The 21838-nt window shown below is 40.7% G+C and overlaps 1 protein-coding gene across 2 annotated transcripts in view; it reads left to right on the plus strand.

Annotated features, from left to right (window-relative positions):
- LAMA2 (laminin subunit alpha 2) overlaps positions 1-21838 on the plus strand; it is a 492564-nt gene that overhangs the window by 123463 nt on the left and 347263 nt on the right. For both annotated transcript variants that reach the window (XM_038397415.2, XM_043510932.1), the window contains exons 2-3: positions 4872-5045; positions 9229-9341. In XM_038397415.2, coding sequence (XP_038253343.1) covers positions 4872-5045; positions 9229-9341 — 287 coding nt within the window. The remainder of the gene's footprint in view (positions 1-4871; positions 5046-9228; positions 9342-21838) is intronic.

The following is a 21838-nucleotide window of genomic DNA, read 5'->3' on the forward strand; positions in this document are numbered from 1 at the left end:
AGAAAAACTTTTTATTTGTATTACCCTAATGCCTATGGGGGACCCCCAGAAAATGGTTGGTGCAGACCTGACTATGAGGGAGGGGTGTGCACACAGAATCACTGTCAGTGGGGGAAATAGGGGGCACACAGAACCTCTGGTGGAAGGAGAATGGGGGACCCTGGTATGTGGTGGAAAGGGGAATGGGGGACCACACAGAATCCATGGCATGAAGGCATTGCAGGGACGCCTTGACATAGAAGGGGATGAGAGGGTGGCGCACAGGGAGTTTGTGGAGCAGGGAATGGAGGGATGCAAGCAGCCCGTGGTGCGCGCAGTGAGCTCAACCTACAGAAGCAACAAAGCATGTCACCCGCTTTTTATCCTCATTTTACAGATGGGCAACTGTGTCACAGAAAGACCAAGTGACTTGCCCAAAATCACACAGAGGTTGTTGCAGAGCCAGAAATTGAACCCAAATCCCTTGAGTCTCAGGTCAGTGGCTTAACCACAAATCTTCCTTCCTCTCCTGCCCCTCAGCCTAATTGTCAGAATTTGGCAGGTTTTTCAGAGTGAAGCTGTTCTCTGCCAAGGGCGGGAGGGAGGGAAAAGGGGGAAGGCATGACTAATTTGTCCATTGCCAGCCTGAGAGAGCCAGGCTGACAGAGGTAAGCCTTGACTTACAGGGCCTGACTCTCCAACACTTGGCATCACATGTGGTAGTTTTACATGCACTGTGCAAATGGATATAAAACATGTTCATTCTTATTTAGTAGTACGTTAAACCTTCCTTGCACAGGTGCAAATGACTACCTACGGATCCAGGCAGTGAGGAATCAGGTCCACAGAGTAGCATCAAAGGGTTGTCCCTAAGCACCAAAGGTCTTTAGGGCTCCAAAGCTGGAATGTTTCTGCAGATTCCCAGATTTTCCTTTCTCTTTATTGGAGCTCGCTGGGTGAGATTCCTTCTGAGAGACAGTTTGGAGGAAACTCAATAAGATGAGCCTCAATATGTAGGGCTCTCTTGTCTCTTTCTCACTGGCTTTAGAGGGAGAATGTGATGTGAACCTTTTGGAAAATGTAAACCGTCTGGATCAGTACCACAAATGTGTTTAAATCTCCGTTTTAAATTCAAATGACCTTTTTATAGGACTCGAGCCAACCAGTGCTTTCCATTTGTGGGTTGCTCGAATTGCATGCTTGTATCAGAAAAGTATGGTACATCCTGGGTGCTATGAGTCAGTCTAAATGGCAAGGCTCCCCACTTCCAGCACACTTCCAAGTAGACTGCATCTTAAAAGCACAGCAGTGCTTCGGGAGGGAGTGGCTGCAGAGGGGCATTGCTGCAAGGAGAGCTTGAATTCTTTCTGTGGCTTGTGGAGAGAATTTGCTGCTGTCCTGTGAAAGGCTGCAGTATGAACAACCTTGTGTGCCTGAAAAACCCTGCTGGGTGATACAGAAGGAGAGAATCACCCCTTAGTTTGGACCAGTTCAACATGGCTGAGAGGAGCTACAGCTCCATGCTAGAGCACCACTAATGGTAGTCTCCAGAAAGGGAGTAGGGGATAGACATCTGATCCTACCTCTTCCTGTTCCTTTGAGGAGGCTAACATCATTGATGGTGCTCGTATAGAGTCATGCCACTCTCTGCCATGTTGGGGTCGCCCAAACTTAGCCTTGAAGGCTCCAGGCGCCCGACCCCATACATCTGCACAAGGGAAAGAAGCAGGATAACCATATATCTGGCTTTAAAAGCAGGTTCATATTTTGTCCAAATAATGTATAAATAAATTGCAGTACATATAGGGTGATCAGATGTCCCAATTTATAGGGACAGTCCTGATATTTGGGGCTTTTTCTGATTTAGGTGCCTATTACCCCCCACCCTCTGTCCCGATTTTTCATGCTTGCTGTCTGATCACCCTAAGTACATAGATTCTGGGTGCTGTTCTTTGGGACTTGGCAATGTCTTCTGCATCCATAATTCAAAATGCAAACTGGGAGTCACAGAAGGTGCATCCTAGGAAAAATATGTTCATTGCTTCTCAATATTTCAAAAGCATAACAGCAAACTTAATATTAAATGGCACAAATGCAGCCCAAACTGTAGGAAAGATTACTATCATTTTGGCTCCAAAAATGGCCTCTCTTGCAATCAACACTTGAAGCTAACAGGCTTTTGTCAAGAGAGAGAGAACCTGTGATCTGCCCCATAAAAATTACACTTCCTATTCTAAAATGTCAACCTAAATGAAAAAATAACCAACATCCTTTTGAAAGAAGGGCTGGCTATGTAAAACAGTATTCAAATATGTGTTTATCAACTGTGATAAAATCCGAGCTCCAAAGCTGGGTGACTCAATAGCAACAAACCCCAAATGCTGGGTATGTGGCAGAAGTATGCATACATTTTGTGCAACTTCTGTGCTTTTCCTGTCAGCTCCATTCTTATGAGCAAGCAGGGAATTGAAAGTGACAAGTTTTCTTCTCTCTGAACCACTGGGACCTTAACAGTGTCTCTTTAATGAAACATCTAACAATATGATGATTAACCAGGCTCTGCCTCATATAATAATAAATATCTAGCTCTTGTATAGCATTTTCACTAGTAGGTTTCAAATTAGTTCATTTGTATAAATTTAACACCACAACATACATGTGCATATATCCAGTGTGTGTATAAATAAAATATTGTGTGTGAATGCTTCCAACATAGTGTCAATGTATATTTGTAAAAGTGAGCGAGAGACAGGCATGCTGTAGTCCTTTTCTGCTTCTATCTGTCACCTTCTCCATTACTTCTCAGGGTTTATTTTCACCAGATCATGTGCTGGAATTCTTTTCGTACAGTACTATATTCTTTTCTTATGCTGGGCTCCCATTTGAGGAAGCTAGTTGCTGTACTCAAAGCAGAGTGCCAGTCTTCATGTTGTGGCTAACTGATCACTGGCTTTTATGTTATTAATATTACACAGCCTCAACATGGAATAAGGAGGCAGTAAGTCAAGTGGTTCTACAACTGTTCACAATTCATTTGTGCTTGCAACGCTTACAGTCTTTAGCAAGCAACCCTATTGTAGACAGCAATAAATATCACTGAACACTTTGAATAAAAATACAATGGATATAACAATATAGATTTTAAAATGTAATGAAAATGGGCTGTAATCTGTAAAGAAGCAGCAAGCTGCAAACTCAATAAAATCTCAGCTATTGATTGACTGACTGTACAAATTGGACAAGTAACTAACTAATTGGATGCCTTACTCGAGCAATATGTTTAACATGGTTTTAAAGTGAGCCAGAGAGTCACTAACTTATGTCAAAAGATAACTGTACCATGACCACTGAGCTCTGTAATTAAATGGTAAACAGGTTAATTGCAGGGACTGTCAGGAGAACAGAGTTAGCAGATCAAAAGGAATCAGATGCATGATGTTGTATTAATTCAGCTAGCACAGTACATCAAGGAAAAGGAGGAGAGTCATTACCAAAGGAGTTTCATAAATGTGCAATAATTTCAAGACCCGTTTTGGCAAAGGACCTATTTTGAGGTTAGGTTTATGCTCTTTAAAATTGGCCACCGATTACACTGTCTAGAACTAGGCAAGAGGCAGGCAGACACTGGTGGAAATCTCCAGACAGATCTGTCAATGCCCCAATCCAAACTACTTCTACCTGTTACATTGCAGTAATGGCAGTTTTTAGCAAACTGCTTTCTAGCATGGAAGGTTCATGTGTAAGCTCAACCTGCCACATCAGTTTGCCTCCGCAGATCACCTTTTTTCCCCTACAGCTCTCCGGATTCAATCTGCATTTGGTGGAAAGGGGAGTAGACTTTACTGAATGATTGTTCGTCAAAGGATTTATAATCTTTATTGCATGCTGTGGGGTTCCTCTTATAGGCCTTGATTCAGCCAAACACATGCTTAAGTGCTTTGCTGAATGAGGATCACAGTATGCAATACTACAGGTTTCAGAGTAGCAGCCGTGTTAGTCTGTATTCGCAAAAAGAACAGGAGGACTTGTGGCACCTTAGAGACTAACAGATTTATTTGAGCATAAGCTTTCGTGAGTTTCATCCAATGAAATGGGCTGTAGCTCACAAAAGCTTATGCTCAAATAAATTTGTTAGTCCCTAAGGTGCCACAGTGCTCCTTTTCTTTCAGTGTGCAATACATATAGCAGTATGTACATCATATACACCCACAAAAACCCCAACAACTATCAAAACAATACTGCGCACACAATTCTCTCCCTGAGGAGTGGATGAGAGAGAGAACAAACCACATGTGACAGATGTTAGTCTTGTTGCCTGTTGGAAAGTGCTCAGATATAAATGTGATGAAAGTGGTCTAAGAACCTATATAGAACAATAATACAGTGAAAACGTAACACAAATTGTAAAGTGTATGCAAGGCAAGATTGGTAATGTTCCGCCATGGAGATGAAAATAGAGTGTAAGAAGTTGCACAGATAATTTGCAGGTGTGATTCAAATAATGTTCAACTTGTCAGTCACTGGAGAGCTTGAATTGCTTATAATATCATTTCTTGATACTTTGAGTAAGCTACTTTGTCCAACCTTTCAAGTAATACAACAGTAATATGTTTTCAGATGTATGTAACTACAAGATATTTTTTGTAATCAGATTTTAGAAGGTCGTAAGCATGATGACATTATTAGTAATGGCTTTAATCAGATGTCTGAAATCTAGATTGAAAAATGGAAAGGTGTTTGATGTCGGCATTGCATTCTTCAAAATATATATACAGCCTTGAATGTTAGGTCTTTTGCTTTATTGCCTTAAAAAGGCTAAATATGTAGTATACATTTCTGTTTCTACTGAACTCGTTCTGTCCTCACTTCTGTTGTTTTTCCCCCCTCCCCAGGATTATTTCCAGCAGTGCTGAACCTGGCTGTCAATGCTATCATCACAACCAATGCTACCTGTGGCGAAAAAGGCTCTGAAATGTATTGCAAACTAGTTGAACATGTACCTAGGCAACCAGCAAGAAACCCCCCCCAGTGTCGTATTTGTGACCAGAACAGTAGGATTCCACATCGTATGTATTCAATTTTGTTATGTTAATAGACATGGTCTTCTATGGGAGTTTGGTCTAGGTTCATTCATATTCAGGGACTTTCTGACCAAACGACTGGCAATGGGTGGGGAGTGGAGGAGGAAGAATAAACTCTAGCTCATTGGCTTAATTACTTTGGAAAATTTCTCTTGTTCTAAGTAAAACAAATTTTTTGTCCCTGGGCTAGTTTTGCAAAATTCTTACCTGTAAATTAAATTAAACTTTTTGGGACAAAGAGTGCTTAAAGTTCAGCAACTAAATCTATTATTAGAGGCTCTGCAGCTCTCAGTGAGTTAATATGGATTTGTGTTTGCTTGACATACATGAAAATCAGGCCATTTTATAAGGTACCTAAATATGGGATTAGGTCCTTAATTTTAATCAGAAAATTCTGATCTTTTTGAATCATTTACAAAATTTTAATTTGTGGATAAGGCCAATTTTATTTATCTTAAGTCTGTTCTGTGATTCTCCCCACCCCAACCCCTTCTCAGCTTGATGTTAATTCTAATTTCACTGACTAAAAAACCCCCAAACCACTGAGTTTTTAATTACTTCATTTTTTTAACACTAGAACTGATCTTTGCTAAAATTATTACTATTTTTTTAAAGACCAGCCTCAGGGTAAAATCAGTTTTCAAGCATTAATTTATTATCAGGTACAAGGAGAGTTTTGTGCCTCTTACAAGGTAAGTGCATACAAGGAAGACTTGAACCTAGATAGAGCTGTATGGTAGTATTCCCGTATTTTCACCTGCCCTTTCAGTGATGGAGGTGAACAGCGTATTAGCAGCTATTCTCCATGGTAATTCCTGAAGAATTTCCTGTATGTTTAAAATCACACCCTCCATTTTGGGAAGAGCCAAATATTTTAATAATAATAAAAATATATAATCTATGATAATTCATACAGCAAACCAAACACACAGTGTGAGGAATAGATTTTGGGTTGCTACATCCCTGTGCCCTGCTCCAACCACTAGACAGTAATGCCTCATTTATATATAAAAACACACAAGTGCTGTAGGTCTATGTGTCTTTCCCTCTTATTAACCTGCAACTGTCTGGTTTTAGAATGCCTGATCTTTCATAGCCAACCACATCTCAGTTTAAGGTTTTCATAATGATAATCTGGCACTGTGAAGAGCCTTTTTTAATCAGAGATGACTCATTAATCAGAATACCATGTAATGTAACCAGACTTTAACTGATCCCCTTGGAATCTGTGAGTCTGGTGTGCCTCCCCTTAATTACTGTAGAAGGAAATGAACACAGACTCCCTGGTTAATGGCATGCGAGCCCAAATTAAAGGGAAGAGTGGGATGGGCTAACTCTAGGTGCAGTCCCCCTTGTCATCCATCAGTCAAGTTAGTCCTAGGAGTAGTTTTTCAGTCCCATCCCTTTTGCAAGTATTATATTATGTTTCTTTCTTACTTTAAATAGGGAAAACATGCCAGCAATTAATCAATGTTTTCAAATTAATTATGATTAAACATTCATAATGGGGATTACAGTTAATTGTTGATTCATCTCCCAACTCTACTTTTCAGGACTAAATCTCGTATCAGTTTGGTTGGAGGAGACTGATATCAAAATTTCCAGTTAGACAACTTCTATCACAATCACCTAGTAGCCCTGAGTTGAATTTACAGATGATTTTTGCAAGCACACATTTTAAGATGGGGCTGTAATGATGATCAGAGTTGTTAGCTTTGACAATGCCTAGAGCATCGGCTTTTCTGTGTGTGTGTGTGTGTGTGTGTGTGTGTGTGTGTGTGCGCGCGCTTCTGTGGAGACCTTTTTTCCAGTCCTCTGCGTTTTGAGTGGCAGGCCTTGCCTCCACTTCTGTTTGGGACGCAGCTTTGTGATACAACCACTCCCCAGTTGGGTCTCTGGATTGCACCACCTAGGTAGCTTGCTGTAATACCTAGCAAGCCCAATGGACTTGTCACCTGCAAGTGCGCTCGTGGATAGCGGTAATATGCCGTGACATTTTCAGGGTATGTTTTTATTGATTTTTTTTTGTATATGTCCAAAAATTGAGGTTTATATTGTACATATATAATAGTATATACTGTAATGAATAATCTCTTTGTAATGTTCCCTCGTGCACTTTAATGTTGTGCGTTTGAAACAGTACTACATTAAGGTGCACAAGGGAACCTTTAGTGCACACCAGCAGGGTCTTCATCGACAAATTAATGCACAACAGATTAGTGCACTTTAGAAATCACACCCTACAGAGCACATTACCCCACCTTCTAGACAAGCCTTTAGATACAGGTAACTGTTTCTGGAGTTTTTATGGTGTTTATTGAATAAACCCTGGTTTTAAAAAAAAATTGTATTGGAGGTATTGATTCGTTAAAACCTAAAACCAGAAGCCCTTGTTCTTGTTCCCCTTGAGGCCCTAGGTAGACATGACTTAGACTTGATGTTCCCTATTCTCTTAGGAACCAAACTGTAGCCTCCTTGCTGCAACAAGCTCTCTCTCTCTCTCTTTCTCTGTCAGCTTTTGATCCCTCCTTTCTTGGCCTGAGCCAAACAGCTCTGTTGCCAGAGTGGGATCTGAGCAGTTCCTCTTCATGGTTATAAAGCTGTTTGAGGGGAGGCTTCTTACCTGGGCTGCTGTTGTACTCTTCCTGTCTGATTTCTTTAACAACTCCCTCTGATCTAATGGTATATTCAGTCAAATATTTTCCAATTATCCATACCAATTATACTTCCATTGTACCACTAGTGTTATGACAAGCAAATGCTAGTGGTCACTGGTGCCGCTGAAGCATTTGATATTTAAATACACTTCTGGCATTTGCAGTTTCTCCCACAAAACACTTTAGTTCTTTCTTTAAATATTTTCAGACATTCTGGCTTTAATTAATGAGGCAGGATTCCTGTCCTCCACAGACAGCTGACGTGGTACGAAACCACAAAAAAACAGACTTTCAATCTTCTTAATCTTCTTTATTTGTTGTTGACGTAAACAACAAATAAAAGGCCGGTAAACTCTCCAGTTTGATTTAGTCCCCTAGAAATCTAAGAACAATAAATAACTCCTTTTTCTTCCCATTTTATATATCTAGCAATGTATTTTAGGAAGTCATTCTAGGTGAAAGGGTAACATTTATCAGGTGCTTGATACCACAAGAATAATACATTCTCTGACTGTGTTTAATGTCTTCCATATCTAGCAGCTGGGGGAAGGAGACATATTATTTCTGAAATAACTTCTGATTTTTTCCCCTCCTTTGGATGTAGTCTTGCTCTCAGATAAATCAGTGATTTCTGTAGGTGCAGGATCAAATCCTTTAGAATTGTGGGTAGGCTACCATCCTGCATGCACAAAAGGAGCAGATCTTCCTGAAACATGGATAGACAAAAAATACTCTTTGCAGTTACTGGGTGATATTTACCTGAATCAAGAGAATGCAAGCAAGACCCCTCACCTTCTAAATACCATAACATAAATAGTTCAGAGGGTCTTGAGGAGAACCTTGAGGGGAGGGAGAGAGAGAGAGAGAAAGAGAGAGATGGAACCTCTATCATTTTAAGCAGTGGATTATAAAGCACTCAAATACTACAGTAATGGTTCTTGGATTAGCTCTGTGTAGAATAGAATAGAATTTCTTTCTGCATGAAAACTGCATGATTGCATATGACTTCCAAACACAAATACTAGCAAAAAGAACCACAGTACCTTCTCCTTCACCTGCCTGCCAAGTCCTAAATTCCTGGTTTGTGTTCATTACATTAGCTGATGATCTCATATTGCCTGCCTGGAGATGCTGGTTTAGATGGCTGTGGTCTCCTTGGAGGTTGCAAGGCAAACATATAATATTAATATTAAACTTTCTTCAAAAGTAAAAGAAAAACAGATTATTGGTTATTTTGTTTTAATGTACTACTTTGTCTTTTTAAGTCTATACTTGTATTCTGTTACTGATTTGGGGGGTTAAAAAGTCTTTTTGATACTTATTGCATAATAAAGCTTTGTGGTTCACCTTTACAGCATGTTGCATACTGTGCCATAACACCAACAAACACATGGAAGTACTTTTATGTACAATATTATATTCACATGCTGTATTAACTAAATGCTACCACCAAACGACTGCTGACCATTCTAAAGATGTTTTTCTTTTACATATTGCCAATGGTCCAATAGAACGACACCCAATAACTAATGCAATTGATGGGAAGAACACTTGGTGGCAGAGTCCCAGTATCCAAAATGGGATAGAATATCATCATGTTACCATTACATTGGACCTTCAACAGGTACTGTTTGTTCTTTGTTTCTGCAAGCCTTTCTCACTTACATAATTGCTGTCTCATTCGTCATTCCTTACTTTGTCAGTGATGCTTTTGGATCATAAAGATACTCCCAGATTCATTATAACATACTGAGTTATTTATATGGACTACACACAATGTATCTTCTTCATTGTAGCATAATACATATATGGTTTGGTTTTTTTAAAAATCAGATTTCAGGTTATTTGTCTTTAAGACATATTTTGAATTAGTCTAAATATGAAGTATTCAGTGTTTGTTTCAACTGTAGGTTTGGATATTTAGAAATAAATCTAATTAAAAATGGTGTATGTTGGGGGAGGAAATTTATCAAAGGTTTAATTATTGGTTTAAAATGCTGCATTTTTTAACTACTAAAATAAAGCACTAAGAATGTCTTCAGCTTTGCTAAGGATAGGTGCGCTTAAAGATTTTTTTAGGGGGTGAGGATGTTAACAAGGCCCTTAAATAAATTGCTTCTCATTACTGAAAGCTCTGCAGGCAGTCAGCTGGTAAACTAAACCTGGGCTACTTGGAGAGTTAACAAGACCTGTTGTATTTGCATAGATTCAGTAGGAGTAGCCTCAGGTTTCATGTTGCATCTTCTGCTAATCATTTCTGTCTCTTTCTATGGTATTCTTGACAGCTGTAGTTTTCCAGAATACAGTTGTTTGATGCTCACGGATTTGCTGGATTATGCCAGACATGCAAGCACAAGGATTTTGGGTGCTGGAGGAGAGGTAGTTTTATTTGTATTCTGGTAATGCAAATACAGAATAACGATCCGTCACCAGAAATACACATCATGCTATTAGATTTATCATCCTGCTATTCAATGTCATAGAAATTAAAGATGGACTAGATAATCCAGGAGGCTTTGACTTTATCCCCAAGACAATGGAATATTGTCACCAGGTCCCCTCAAAGTCCTCTCTTTTCTGTGATCTATAGGCTTGTCCCATATACCAAGATGACTTATGGGATGGGCTAAAGTGAAGAAAATGCAGTTCTATTTTCCTTTGTAAAAGCAAAGGGGAATGTCCCCATCTCTCCCTGGCTTGGGTAAGTAGCACAGCCCTCACAACTCTCCCTTCTCTATACTTAAGTGTGCAGAGATCCTCCTACAACCTCCTGATTCAATCTCCTTTAATCCCTGAATGGGATTTCTTGGTTTATGACTTTCACCCAGAATCTGAGTGGTGCATATGCTCAATTATTACTTCTCAGAAGGACCATTAACCTCTCCCCAGGATTACAGGACTGTAGCTGATTATCCCAGAATGAGTCAATGGTCCAAAAGGGTCTTGAATAAAACACAGTTTATTAGAAACTTAAAATGAAATCAAATGTAAGAGTACAAGAAAAACATCTGTAGGTCTTGGAGTCCCTAGCCTTGTCTAGTTTGAGCCTCACCCTTGAAGTTAATCAAAATCCATAAAAACTACAAAGCTTAATTTTCAAAAATTCTTTCTTTCATTTCCTCAGAAGAGACAAACCACCATCTATATAAATGGCGGTTAAAATGCTTGTGGTTGTTTTACATTAACTTTCCCTCTAGTGGTGCTGCAATGGTCAGAGAATTTGAGAAAATGGATTTGCAGACATGGTAGCTTGCTCCTGTTATACCTTGGAGATGCTCTGAAGTTCAGGTGTGAGCCCCTTCCATTGTTAGCATTCTAACCCTGGAACCATCTTTGTCATTACCATGTTGAAAATAAGGTTGCTCTGGACACCCACCTATGTCATCGTCTCATATCCCTGGTCCAGGGTCTAATGAATATTTTTATTTTATCCAATAAGATGATTTTTTTTTGCTGGAACAGGTTTGATTTTAGTCTTCTGCTCTTAAAAAATGTTCCTTTGACTTACAGGTACTATTACCTTCCCCCTACACATTGATTTTCTCTCTTGCTGGCTTGGATCCATTAACATGCAAATAGCTCTCATGCATCAGAAATTAATTAGCATCCTTACCCTTAACCATTCACCCCGCCCCAAGACATTGCGTCGCTGATTGTCAGATAGTAGTATGGTTTAATTCAACTACAATTTTAAGAATAAGGCTCCTCTATATCCCAATAATTCTTTATGTCAATCCCAGCATCATAAACTATTCCATCCCCTTTAGTGCTGGTATCCAGATTGTTACAGGGAAAAACCAAGAATAGCTTTCTTTAATTATGTTTTGCTTACATAAAAAGAGCTGTGGTGACTATAGAGTTATAGTGCCTATGCTGACACGTACATGAGGTGGTGGTTTGACTGTATTTCAGGAATTTCTGCAGATACCAATAGCATATTACAATTAGCACACTGTGACTGCTATATTAGTTTGCTTAAATAAAACTTAAAGTGTGTGATAGTGTGAAAGGGGGAGATTGTACTGTTACCCCTAGCCCATGGTCGCTGCACAGTTCACTGTTTCAGGAATAGTCCAGAGAGAGAGCTTTAAGCTTAGACCAGTGCCATCTGACTTCTCCTGCACCAGCTCAGCTGTGCAGGGTCAGTGCTTCGGAGGAGCAGAGTCAAGGATTTGCCTTTCATTCCCTATCCATCTTCACAGAAGTGGGGGAAGTTGTGAAGCCTGTGCTCTCCCCATGCTCTGGTTGGCAATGTGAGTAGCCCAGGCAGTTAAGGAGGCACCTTATACCACTTACCATCTTACATAGGACAAGGGATAATTTTGCCTCCCAACAGTAGTGATATATATCAATAGTCTTGGCTTTAAAATGTCAAATATATAGCTCTATACTATAAGGTTTTCTTTGCACACAGAGAGCTGTAGGCTTTAATAGAGTATTCAGTAAAACATGAGATGTCTGTTCCAGCTGGGATCACAGATTGCAGTCACCAGGAATGGATGAAGGTCACAAGATGCCTCTGAGGCATCATTTAAAAAAAAAAAGATTTTGCTCCGTATCTTTGTTGGCAAACATGAGATTCAATAATTGCCAGTGATTTTACTGATGTGTTCTTAATGTAAGTACAAAAATGTGTAATTTTTTTGAAACAGATTTGTCACATTATTTCTGCAAAGAATGGACTGTAAATTGCAGGAATGCATTAGCAGTATGTGCTATTACTAATAATTATGACTATACATGGAGTACTTTTAGCAAATTCTAATTTTATGAAAAGAAATTAGGAAAATAATTACTGTTTCTTTCATTAAATAATTTCGTACCTTTTGGGGGCGCTTGTATTATTTTTCTATTGTTTCTATGTTTTATGTTTATAAAGCACTTTGAGATTCGTGGATGAAAGGCACTGTACAAATACTGCATAAGATTTATTATTCTGTTACAATTAATAGCTGATCAAAAATATTCATTTAATGGAATTTGGTAAATGTAACTGTGCTTTGTGCAGACTGTTCATATGGCAAGTTTACTTGGGGATAAAAACACACTTAAATTGGGCTGGCCTGGTAGTGTAGCAGAAGAAGTTATGAATTTGATTTTAAATGGATCCTTTAATCCATATAGTGAAGCACCATATCTATGAAATGTGCATCACATAGGAACAGGGAGTGTTTTGCCTCCTGCATCTGATTGTGTTGGAAACTGGGTTTTAGCTTTGGGAGCAAGGGGTAGTTTTGCATACATCCTCATCATGCAGCAGAGGATATTCTGATGCAATGAGATCAGTTCCAGCACAATGGGAAATATTCCTTTTTAAAAGGATTACACCCTTTCAGGAAAGGCAGGGGAAGGAAGCAGGGAAAAATTGGAAACGTGGACTTTCATGGAGACCTGGAGTTGCAAGTTCTACTCCTTGTGATATTGATTCCCCTAAGTTCTCTAATAGTCTGAAGCTGAAGAAGCTGCTGTGAAAGATTAGAAGGGTTTCTATAGGGAAAACTGGCAAATCCACAGGGAAGCTGATAGGTGGTTGAATGGTCATCCCTTCCAGTTCTGGTCCTGGAAAGGAAAAAACAACAACATAATTTGAAATGATTAGCATCTCAAAATATTTCTTTCAAATTTTGTCTAAAAATGAGGTAGTGTCCCTAGTTAAGCTCACCATCACCTTCACTTTCCTACTTCAAAAGACTTCTGATAAATCTTCTGTTCCATTGTTCATGTTCTGAGTTGTATTTTAGCTGCTATTGCCTTTAGAATGCAAGCTTTCAGAGGTAGGGACTCTGTTATTCAAATGGCACGTTTAGTGCTTTGAACAGTGCCAGGTACACCATGTGGAACTATATAACAAATAGAATGGCTGGGAGCGAGAGGGAGACATATTACTTCATCTGAAGCAGTTCTCCCATCCCCAGTTATGAAATGCGTACAGCACTTTCATGGATGTACACTCTGAACTCCTTATTTCATGATTTTGTGTTGCCCAAACATCACTTTGAGGATTTTGATCTGGTTCAGTATAATCTTTTATGAAGTGAACCAGTTGATTATCTTTTAGAACAGAATCAGTTGATTGCCCATGAGTGAAGCCACAGAAAAATGAACTTCTGCGTTATTACTCAACTCCTCCATAAACTTAATAGGAATAGTGTCACAAAGAAGAAAATTGGAAAAGAGAGAGTTATGTGTTCGGTTTTGTTTGGTTTATATATATGACATTGCAGAAGTGGGACACTGTGCTGAAAGAGAGACATAATGGAACTAGGCAACTGTGACAAGTTAAACTGAGAAAGGCTGGAACATGAAAACAACAGGATGGAACTAAGGCTAGTACTATAAAAACTCAGTATAGCAGTTGGTGGAAAAAGCTCCTTAGAGAGACTTCTGTCAGTGGAAGACAAGATGAAATCAAAGCAAAATTTTCTGCAAAACAAACACCTAATTAAAAAAAAAAGTCATTACGGGGAGAGAGATGAATGGAAAGAAATCTGTGTAAAAATCATTTAATCCTTTTTGATCACTACAGTTATGGAAAGGACAAAGTAAAACAATTAGAAATAGGATATGATAATGTCTTTAAGGTAATTTTTCACAGCTGTATTATGGGTTCCACTTATAAAAAGTGGATGGTTTCATCATTTTGGTATACTACTTCTTTTACTTTCTTACCTTTGTAAAGCTTGAGCATTTAGGTTTGTATGCAATGGAGTTGTTTATGCATCTGCAGCTGTATTTTAAAATATATCTGTAATATGGGCTAAAGATGAATTTGAACATTTGGGGCCATATTTAAATGGAGCTAAGAAAAAATATGAATATCAGTGTTTTGTGAGTATCCAGTGTGATCAAAAAATATCAAAAGCCAAGTTAGTATCAAGAGCCTATTAGTATTTATCTACCCAAGAGCTGTGTTCCAGGATGGCCTAATATAGTTATTGCTGATCCATGCTTGGGAAAAAGAAACCTTCTGTGAAGGGGGCAAGCACTGTCTCCTCCTTAACTTGTTCCCATCTAAGGCCTGACTGGCCCTAATGTCTGCTTGGGAGGAAGTTCCCTTCCCATAATGCACACCACAGAAGGGATCCTGGAGTGAGGTTTAGCTGTTCTTTAGAACTCTTGGCCAACAGAAAACCAAGAAAGTCTCATGTTCATTAGAGATGTAGCTTAGGCTGAGACACCGTTTTTTTCAAACTTGGGTGCCTAAAATTGAGCACATAAACCCATATTTACAAGCAAAATTAGGCCTTTTCAGAGATATTGAGGAGCTGTAGCTCCTGTTGAAGTTGGTGGGAGCAGTGGGGCTCAGAGTTTTGTTGGGGTACTCAAGTGCCCAAACCTAGATGCCTCAAATTAAACTCCTAAATCTGTACTTAATTTTCTCAATAAATTTAGCCTCATTTTCAAAGATGCTGAGAACATGCAAATCCCATTTGACTTTGGGATTTGTGGGTATTCAGTACAAAGGATCATAACTTCAGACACCCATGTTTGAAAATATTAATCAGAGCTTTCCCCCCTAAAAAGTGTTTGAAAAAGAAAGTTAGAAACACACGGGAGTTGAAATATGTAAGTAAACTGAAAAACATAATGTTGTTTTTTCTGAAGAGCCACTGCTGAAGTTTTGAGTAAATGAGTCTAGGCCTTTGTGCTGTCCCATCTCTGGTCACAGCTGTATTCTGTGTGTACCATGGTGTAAATTAAGTGCCAGAGGTTCCGAATTTATTAAACCATTGTCTGTGTCCACTTATTTCTCTCCTAAAAGAGATATAACCCACTTTTTGAGTCCTAAATCTTAATGATTGCACAATAGTTATGGCATTATTTTAGATTCTGAAAGTTCATCTTTGCAGTCTTAGTTCAGAGACCCCCTAATTTAGTGGATCAGAGCCCCTTGTGTCAACCTGCCCCTCCTGGCTGAAATCACATTGTTGGGACTTGTTAAACTAATACTTTAGGGAGCAACATCAGAGTCTCTCTTCCAAAGTGAAGTGTAACTTATGGTAGAGTAGTAGGAAATGTTACTCACACAATAGGGTTTCTTTATTGTTGTTTATTATTTTGTTGCTACAATCGAAAATGGCTATCCAAGGGGTGGTTGGTGAACCAGAACCTGTTTTGCCTCACAGCCATATTGCAGTGACACTTGACACACCATCAATATGGTCTACATTATAGTAGGTAGAAACTAGTCCTATACATCAGTGTCAAACTTTGATCTTCACACTTTGCTCTTAGGCATTTTCTGGCCTCCAAGGAAGCGGAGTCATTTTTCTCAGATTGAAATTTTATGTAATGTAATAAACCACGTTTTCATATCTGAACTTCTAGATTAGGGTAAGGAGATAGGGAATAAAGGATTGGTTTTGTTGTATGCTAATCTTCATGCCATTGCTTTAGACTGCAGATGGTAGAAATTATATTAGTCAACTTTAATTCCACATGGACTTTGTGTGTTAGGAATGTATTTGCATCCACGCTTTTTACATACTTTTACTTAAATATCTGACCAATAGAAAAAAAAATGCCAGATATCCTGGGCTTTAGGTGCTTTTGACAAAAATAAAAGTACAGTTACATAAAAGATAAAGCCAGCAGCTTCCCTCCACCCCAAAAGCAGAGTGTAACCAAATAGGAATTAAAGTGTACATCTCATTACCAACAAATGCCAGCCCCTATTATCCCTCTTCTACCCCATATACTGAGAGAAATAGGGCAGTGTGTACAGAAAATCAACTGAGTAAGTTCTGGGACACAAGAAAGAGGGCTCTGGAAAGAGAGAGAGAACTAAATTTGGAAAATTGAAAGAGATCTAGCTCTGGAGGCCTTGGGAGATTCAGGCAGGGTCTGCAACACCAAGATTTATTTTATATAGTTTTTTTCCCCACAATGTAGTAGAAGTAAATTAAGCCAACTATTTAAAATATTATAGTATTTGAGAATTTGGAACTTTTAAGATTCTTGCAAGGAAGCCTTTGATTCTTATGTACATGAAAGTGCCTTTACACCAGTCTGATGACATAAAGGGTTTTAAAGTGGATGTGAATTACATTTCTTACAATCATACTTACTCCTACTTTAAGACTTTTATTTTGCCAGAATGGTGAAAAAGGGGCCTAGAGTAAAAGAATGAAGATCTTGTTTCTAAGACACGTCCAGCTAAATTTCATGTACATGAGAAGTTTTGTGAAGTCGTTGAACTTTTGGATACTTATCAGAATTTAAGCTGAACTTTGATCCTTTTGAGAGTTGCTCATCACTACTTTAGGTTTGTATTTTGCTGGTACTAAGGGACATATACAAAGTATGTGGCGGATTATATTTTGCTCCTGGTTCTCGAGGACTCTTTCGCTGAAATATTTGCTGCTTGAGCTGAAGTAATTTTATAATTGTGCTCATTGTTTCTGATCATTTAAAGCAATTCTGCCATAAGCTTCTGATAACAAATATTCTGAGGAAATATAATTATTAAAAATATTTTTTAAAAACAAACAGAACTGTGGTAAGTGTTTTGACAACATAGTTAGCTTTTTAATCACTACCTGTGTAATGTGTATAGTATCTAGCATACCTCCTACCCTGTAATTTTCCCCTGCCTTTTCCTCTGTTTGTTTAAAATGTAGAAAATGTGCTTGTACAAAACTCAAAACAATGTACATACATTGCTGATAGATGTCAACCCAGGAAGATTTCTGCCCCAGAACAATATTGTACTTATTATTTTCCCCACACTCCTACTCCTCAGACAAATGTCCAAGCAAATCAATTAACCTTTCACCAAGATTAACAAATGCAGGTTCTTCCATACCAGCATGGGAAAGTAGTTCTATAGCAAAGGATTCTCCAAGAGAACCTCTTGTATTTTTAATGGCTGAATGCTTAAGACATGATTGTCAGTAAAACCAGTCCAGTTGATCTCTGCTTTTGTGACAGTACATTAGAAAGACAGGCTTCTCTTGGATAGCCAGGTGTCAAAACAGACATAGGGAAGCCATACCTTTCAGTTGCAACCTAAAGGATATGTCTACACTATGAAATTAGGTTGAATTTATAGAAGTCAGTTTTGTAGAAAGTGTTTTTATACAGTCGAGTGTGTGTGTCCCCACACAAATGCTCTAAGTGCATGTAGTTGGCGGACTGTGTACACAGTAACGAGGCAACCATCAACTTCTGGAGCTTTGCACTGTGGGTAGTTATCCCACAGTTCCCGCAGTGTCCACTGCCCATTTGAATTCTGGGTAGAAATCCCAGTGCCTGATGGGGCTAAAACATTGTTGCGGGTGGTTCTGGGTACATATCGTCAGGCCCCCGTTCCCTCCCTCCCTCCATAAAAGCAAGGGCAGACAATCATTTTGCACCTTTTTTCTTGAGTTACCTGTGTAGACGCCATACCACGGCAAGCATGGACCCCCGCTCAGCTAACCGTCACCGTATGTCTCCTGGGTGCTGGCGGACGTGGTACTGCATTGCTACACAGCAGCAGTTTATTGCCTTTTGGCAGCAGACAGTGCAGTATGACTGGTAGCCGTCGTCGACGTAGTCCTGGGTGCTCTTTTAACCGGGCGCCTGGGCAAACATGGGAGTGACTCAGCCAGGTCATTTCCCTTATTTCGTCTCATGGCGATTGAGTCCTACCGGCAGTGCACTGTTTTTTAATCTGCAGCCAGCAGAAGATGATGGCCAGCAGTCATACTGCACCGTCTTCTGCCGAGCACCCAGGAGGTGACGATGGCTAGCGGTCGTACTGCATAGTCTGCTGCCAGCAAGATGTATAAAGATAGATGAAGTGGCTCAAAACAAGAAATAGATCAGATTTGTTTTGTATTCATTTTCTCCTCCCTCCCTGTTGAAATCAACAGCCTGCTAAACCCAGTTTTGAGTTCTATCCTTGAGGTTTTGAGTTCTATCCTTGAGGCAGCCATTCAGTTTCTCGCAAAGCCACCCCCTTTGTTGATTTTAATTCCCTGTAAGCCATGTCGTCAGACGCCCCTCCCTCCATCAGGGCAACAGCAGACAATCGTTCCGCGCCTTTTTTCTGTGCAGACGCCATTCCATGGCAAGCATGGAGCCCGATCAGATCACTTTGGCAATTAGGAGCACATTAAACACCACACGCATTATCCAGCAGTATATGCAGCACTAGAACATGGCAAAGCGAAACTGGGCAAGTAGGCGACGTCAGCGCGATTACGAGAGTGATGAGGACATGGACACAGACTTCTCTCAAAGCATGTGCCCTGGCAATGTGGGCATCATGGTGCTAATGGGGCAGGCTCATGCGGTGGAACGCCGATTCTGGGCCCGGGAAACAAGCACAGACGGGTGGGACCGCATAGTGTTGCAGGTCTGGGACGATTCCCAGTGGCTGCAACACTTTCGCATGCTTAAGGGCACTTTCATGGAACTTTGTGACTTGCTTTCCCCTGCCCTGAGGTGCAAGAATACCAAGATGAGAGCAGCCCTCACAGTAGAGAAATGAGTGGCAATAGCCCTGTGGAAGCTTGCAACGCCAGACAGCTACCGGTCAGTCGGGAATCAATTTGGAGTGGGCAAATCTATGTGGGGGCTGCTGTGATGCAAGTAGCCAACGCAATCAAAGATCTGCTAATATCAAGGGTAGTGACCCTGGGAAATGTGCAGGTCATAGTGGATGGCTTTGCTGCAATGGGATTCCCTAACTGTGGTGGGACCATAGACAGAACCCATATCCCTACCTTGGCACCGGAGCACCAAACCAGCGAGTACATAAACCGCAAGGGGTACTTTTCAATAGTGCTGCAAGCACTGGTGGATCACAAGGGACGTTTCACCAACATCAACGTGGGATGGCCGGGAAAGGTACATGACCCATATCTGAGCTATTGAAGTCCTTAAATCATGGTTTAAAGACTTCAAGGAGCAGAGAAGCCTCCCTCAAGTCAACCGTGCCCCATGCTACAGAGGAAGGCGAAAAACCTCCAGGGCCTCTCCAATCTGCCCTGGAGGAAAATTCCTTCCCGACCCCAAATATGGCAATCAGCTAAACCCTGAGCATATGGGCAAGATTCACCAGCCAGATACTACAGAAAATTCTTTCCTGGGTAACTCAGATCCCATCCATCTAATATCCCATCTCAGGGGATTTGGCCTATTTACCCTGAATATTTAAAGATCAATTACTTACCAAAATCCCATTATCCCATCATACCATCTCCTCCATAAACTTTTTCATAGGAGTGGGTGGGTGAGATTCTGTGGCCTGCGCTGTGCAGGAGGTCGGACTAGATGATCAGAATGGTCCCTTCTGACCTTAGTATCTATGAATCTATGTATCTATGACGCTCGCATCTTCAGGAACTCTGGTCTGTTTCAAAAGCTGCAGGAAGGGACTTTCTTCCCAGACCAGAAAATAACCGTTGGGGATGTTGAAATGCCTATAGTAATCCTTGGGGACCCAGCCTACGCCTTAATGCCATGGCTCATGAAGCCATACATAGGCAGCCTGGAGAGTAGTCAGGAGCTGTTCAACTACAGGCTGAGCAAGTGCAGAATAGTGGTAGAATGTGCATTTGGATATTTAAAAGCGCGCTGGCGCAGTTTACTGACTCTGTTAGACCTCAGCGAAACCAATATTCTCACTGTTATTACTGCTTGCTGTGCGCTCCACAATATCTGTGAGAGTAAGGGGGAGACGTTTATGGCGTGGTGGGAGGTTGAGGCAAATCGTCTGGCTGCTGGTTACACACAGTCAGACACCAGGGCGGTTAGAAGAGCACAGGAGGGTGCGGTGCGCATCAGAGAAGCTTTGAAAACCAGTTTCATGACTGGCCAGGCTACGGTGTGAAAGTTCTGTTTTTTTCTCCTTGATGAAACCCTCTGCCCCTTGGTTCACTCTACTTCCCTGTAAGCTAACCACCCTCCCCACCTCCCTTCGCTCACCGCTTGCAGAGGCAATAAAGTCATTGTTGCTTCACATTCATGCATTCTTTATTAATTCATCACACAAATAGGGGGATAATTACCAAGGTAGCCCAGGAGGGGTGGTGGAGGAGGGAAGAACAAGGCCACACAGCACTTTAAAAGTTTAAAACTTATTGAATGCTAGCCTTCTGTTACTTGGGCAATCCTCTGGGTTGGAGTGGCTGGGTGGCCAGAGGCCCCTCCACCGCGTTCTTGGGCATCTGGGTGAGGAGGCCGGTTGGTTACACAGGGGCTGTAGCGGCGGTCTGTACTCCTGCTGCCTTTCCTGCAGCTCAACCATACGCCAGAGCATATTAGTTTGATCCTCCAGCAGCTTCAGCATTGAATCCTGCATCCTCTTGTCACGCTACTGCCACTTTTCAGCTTCAGCCCTCTCTTCAGCCCACCACTTACTCTCTTCAGCCTGCCACCTCTCCACCCGGTTATTTTGTGCTTTCTTGCACTCTGACATTGTCTGCCTCCATGCATTCGTCTGTACTCTGTCAGTGTGGGAGGACAGCATGAGCTCAGAGAACATTTCATCGCAAGTGCGTTTTTTTTGCCTTCTAATCTTCGCTATCCTCTGGGAAGTAGAAGATCCTGTGATCCTTGAAACACATGCAGCTGGTGGAGAAAAAAAAAGGGACAGTGGTATTTGAAAAGACACATTTTATAGAACAATGGGTACACTCTTTCACGGTAAAACTTGCTGTTAACGTTACATACATAGCACATGTGCTTTCATTACAAGGTCGCATTTTGCCTCCCCTCACTGCGTGGCTAACAGCGGGGAACATTTCTGTTCAGCCAGAGGCAAACAGCCCAGCAGGAATGGGCATCTCTGAATGTCCCCTTAAGAAAAGCACCCTATTTCAACCAGGTGACCATGAATGATATCACTCTCCTGAGGATAATACAGAGAGATAAAGAACAGATGTTGTTTGAACGCCAGCAAACATACACTGCAATGCTTTGTTCTACCATGATTCCCGAGTACGTGCTACTGGCCTGGAGTGGTAAAGTGTCCTACCACGGTGGATGGAATAAGGCTGCCCTCCCCAGAAACCTTTTGCAAAGGCTTTGGGAGTATATCCAGGAGAGCCACGAATGCCAGGGCAAATTAATCATTTAACATGCTGGCTTTTAAACCTTGTATAGTATTTTAAAAGGTACACTCACCATAGG

Source organism: Dermochelys coriacea, chromosome 3 (genome assembly GCF_009764565.3).
Source record: "Dermochelys coriacea isolate rDerCor1 chromosome 3, rDerCor1.pri.v4, whole genome shotgun sequence".
NCBI lineage: Eukaryota > Metazoa > Chordata > Testudines > Dermochelyidae > Dermochelys > Dermochelys coriacea.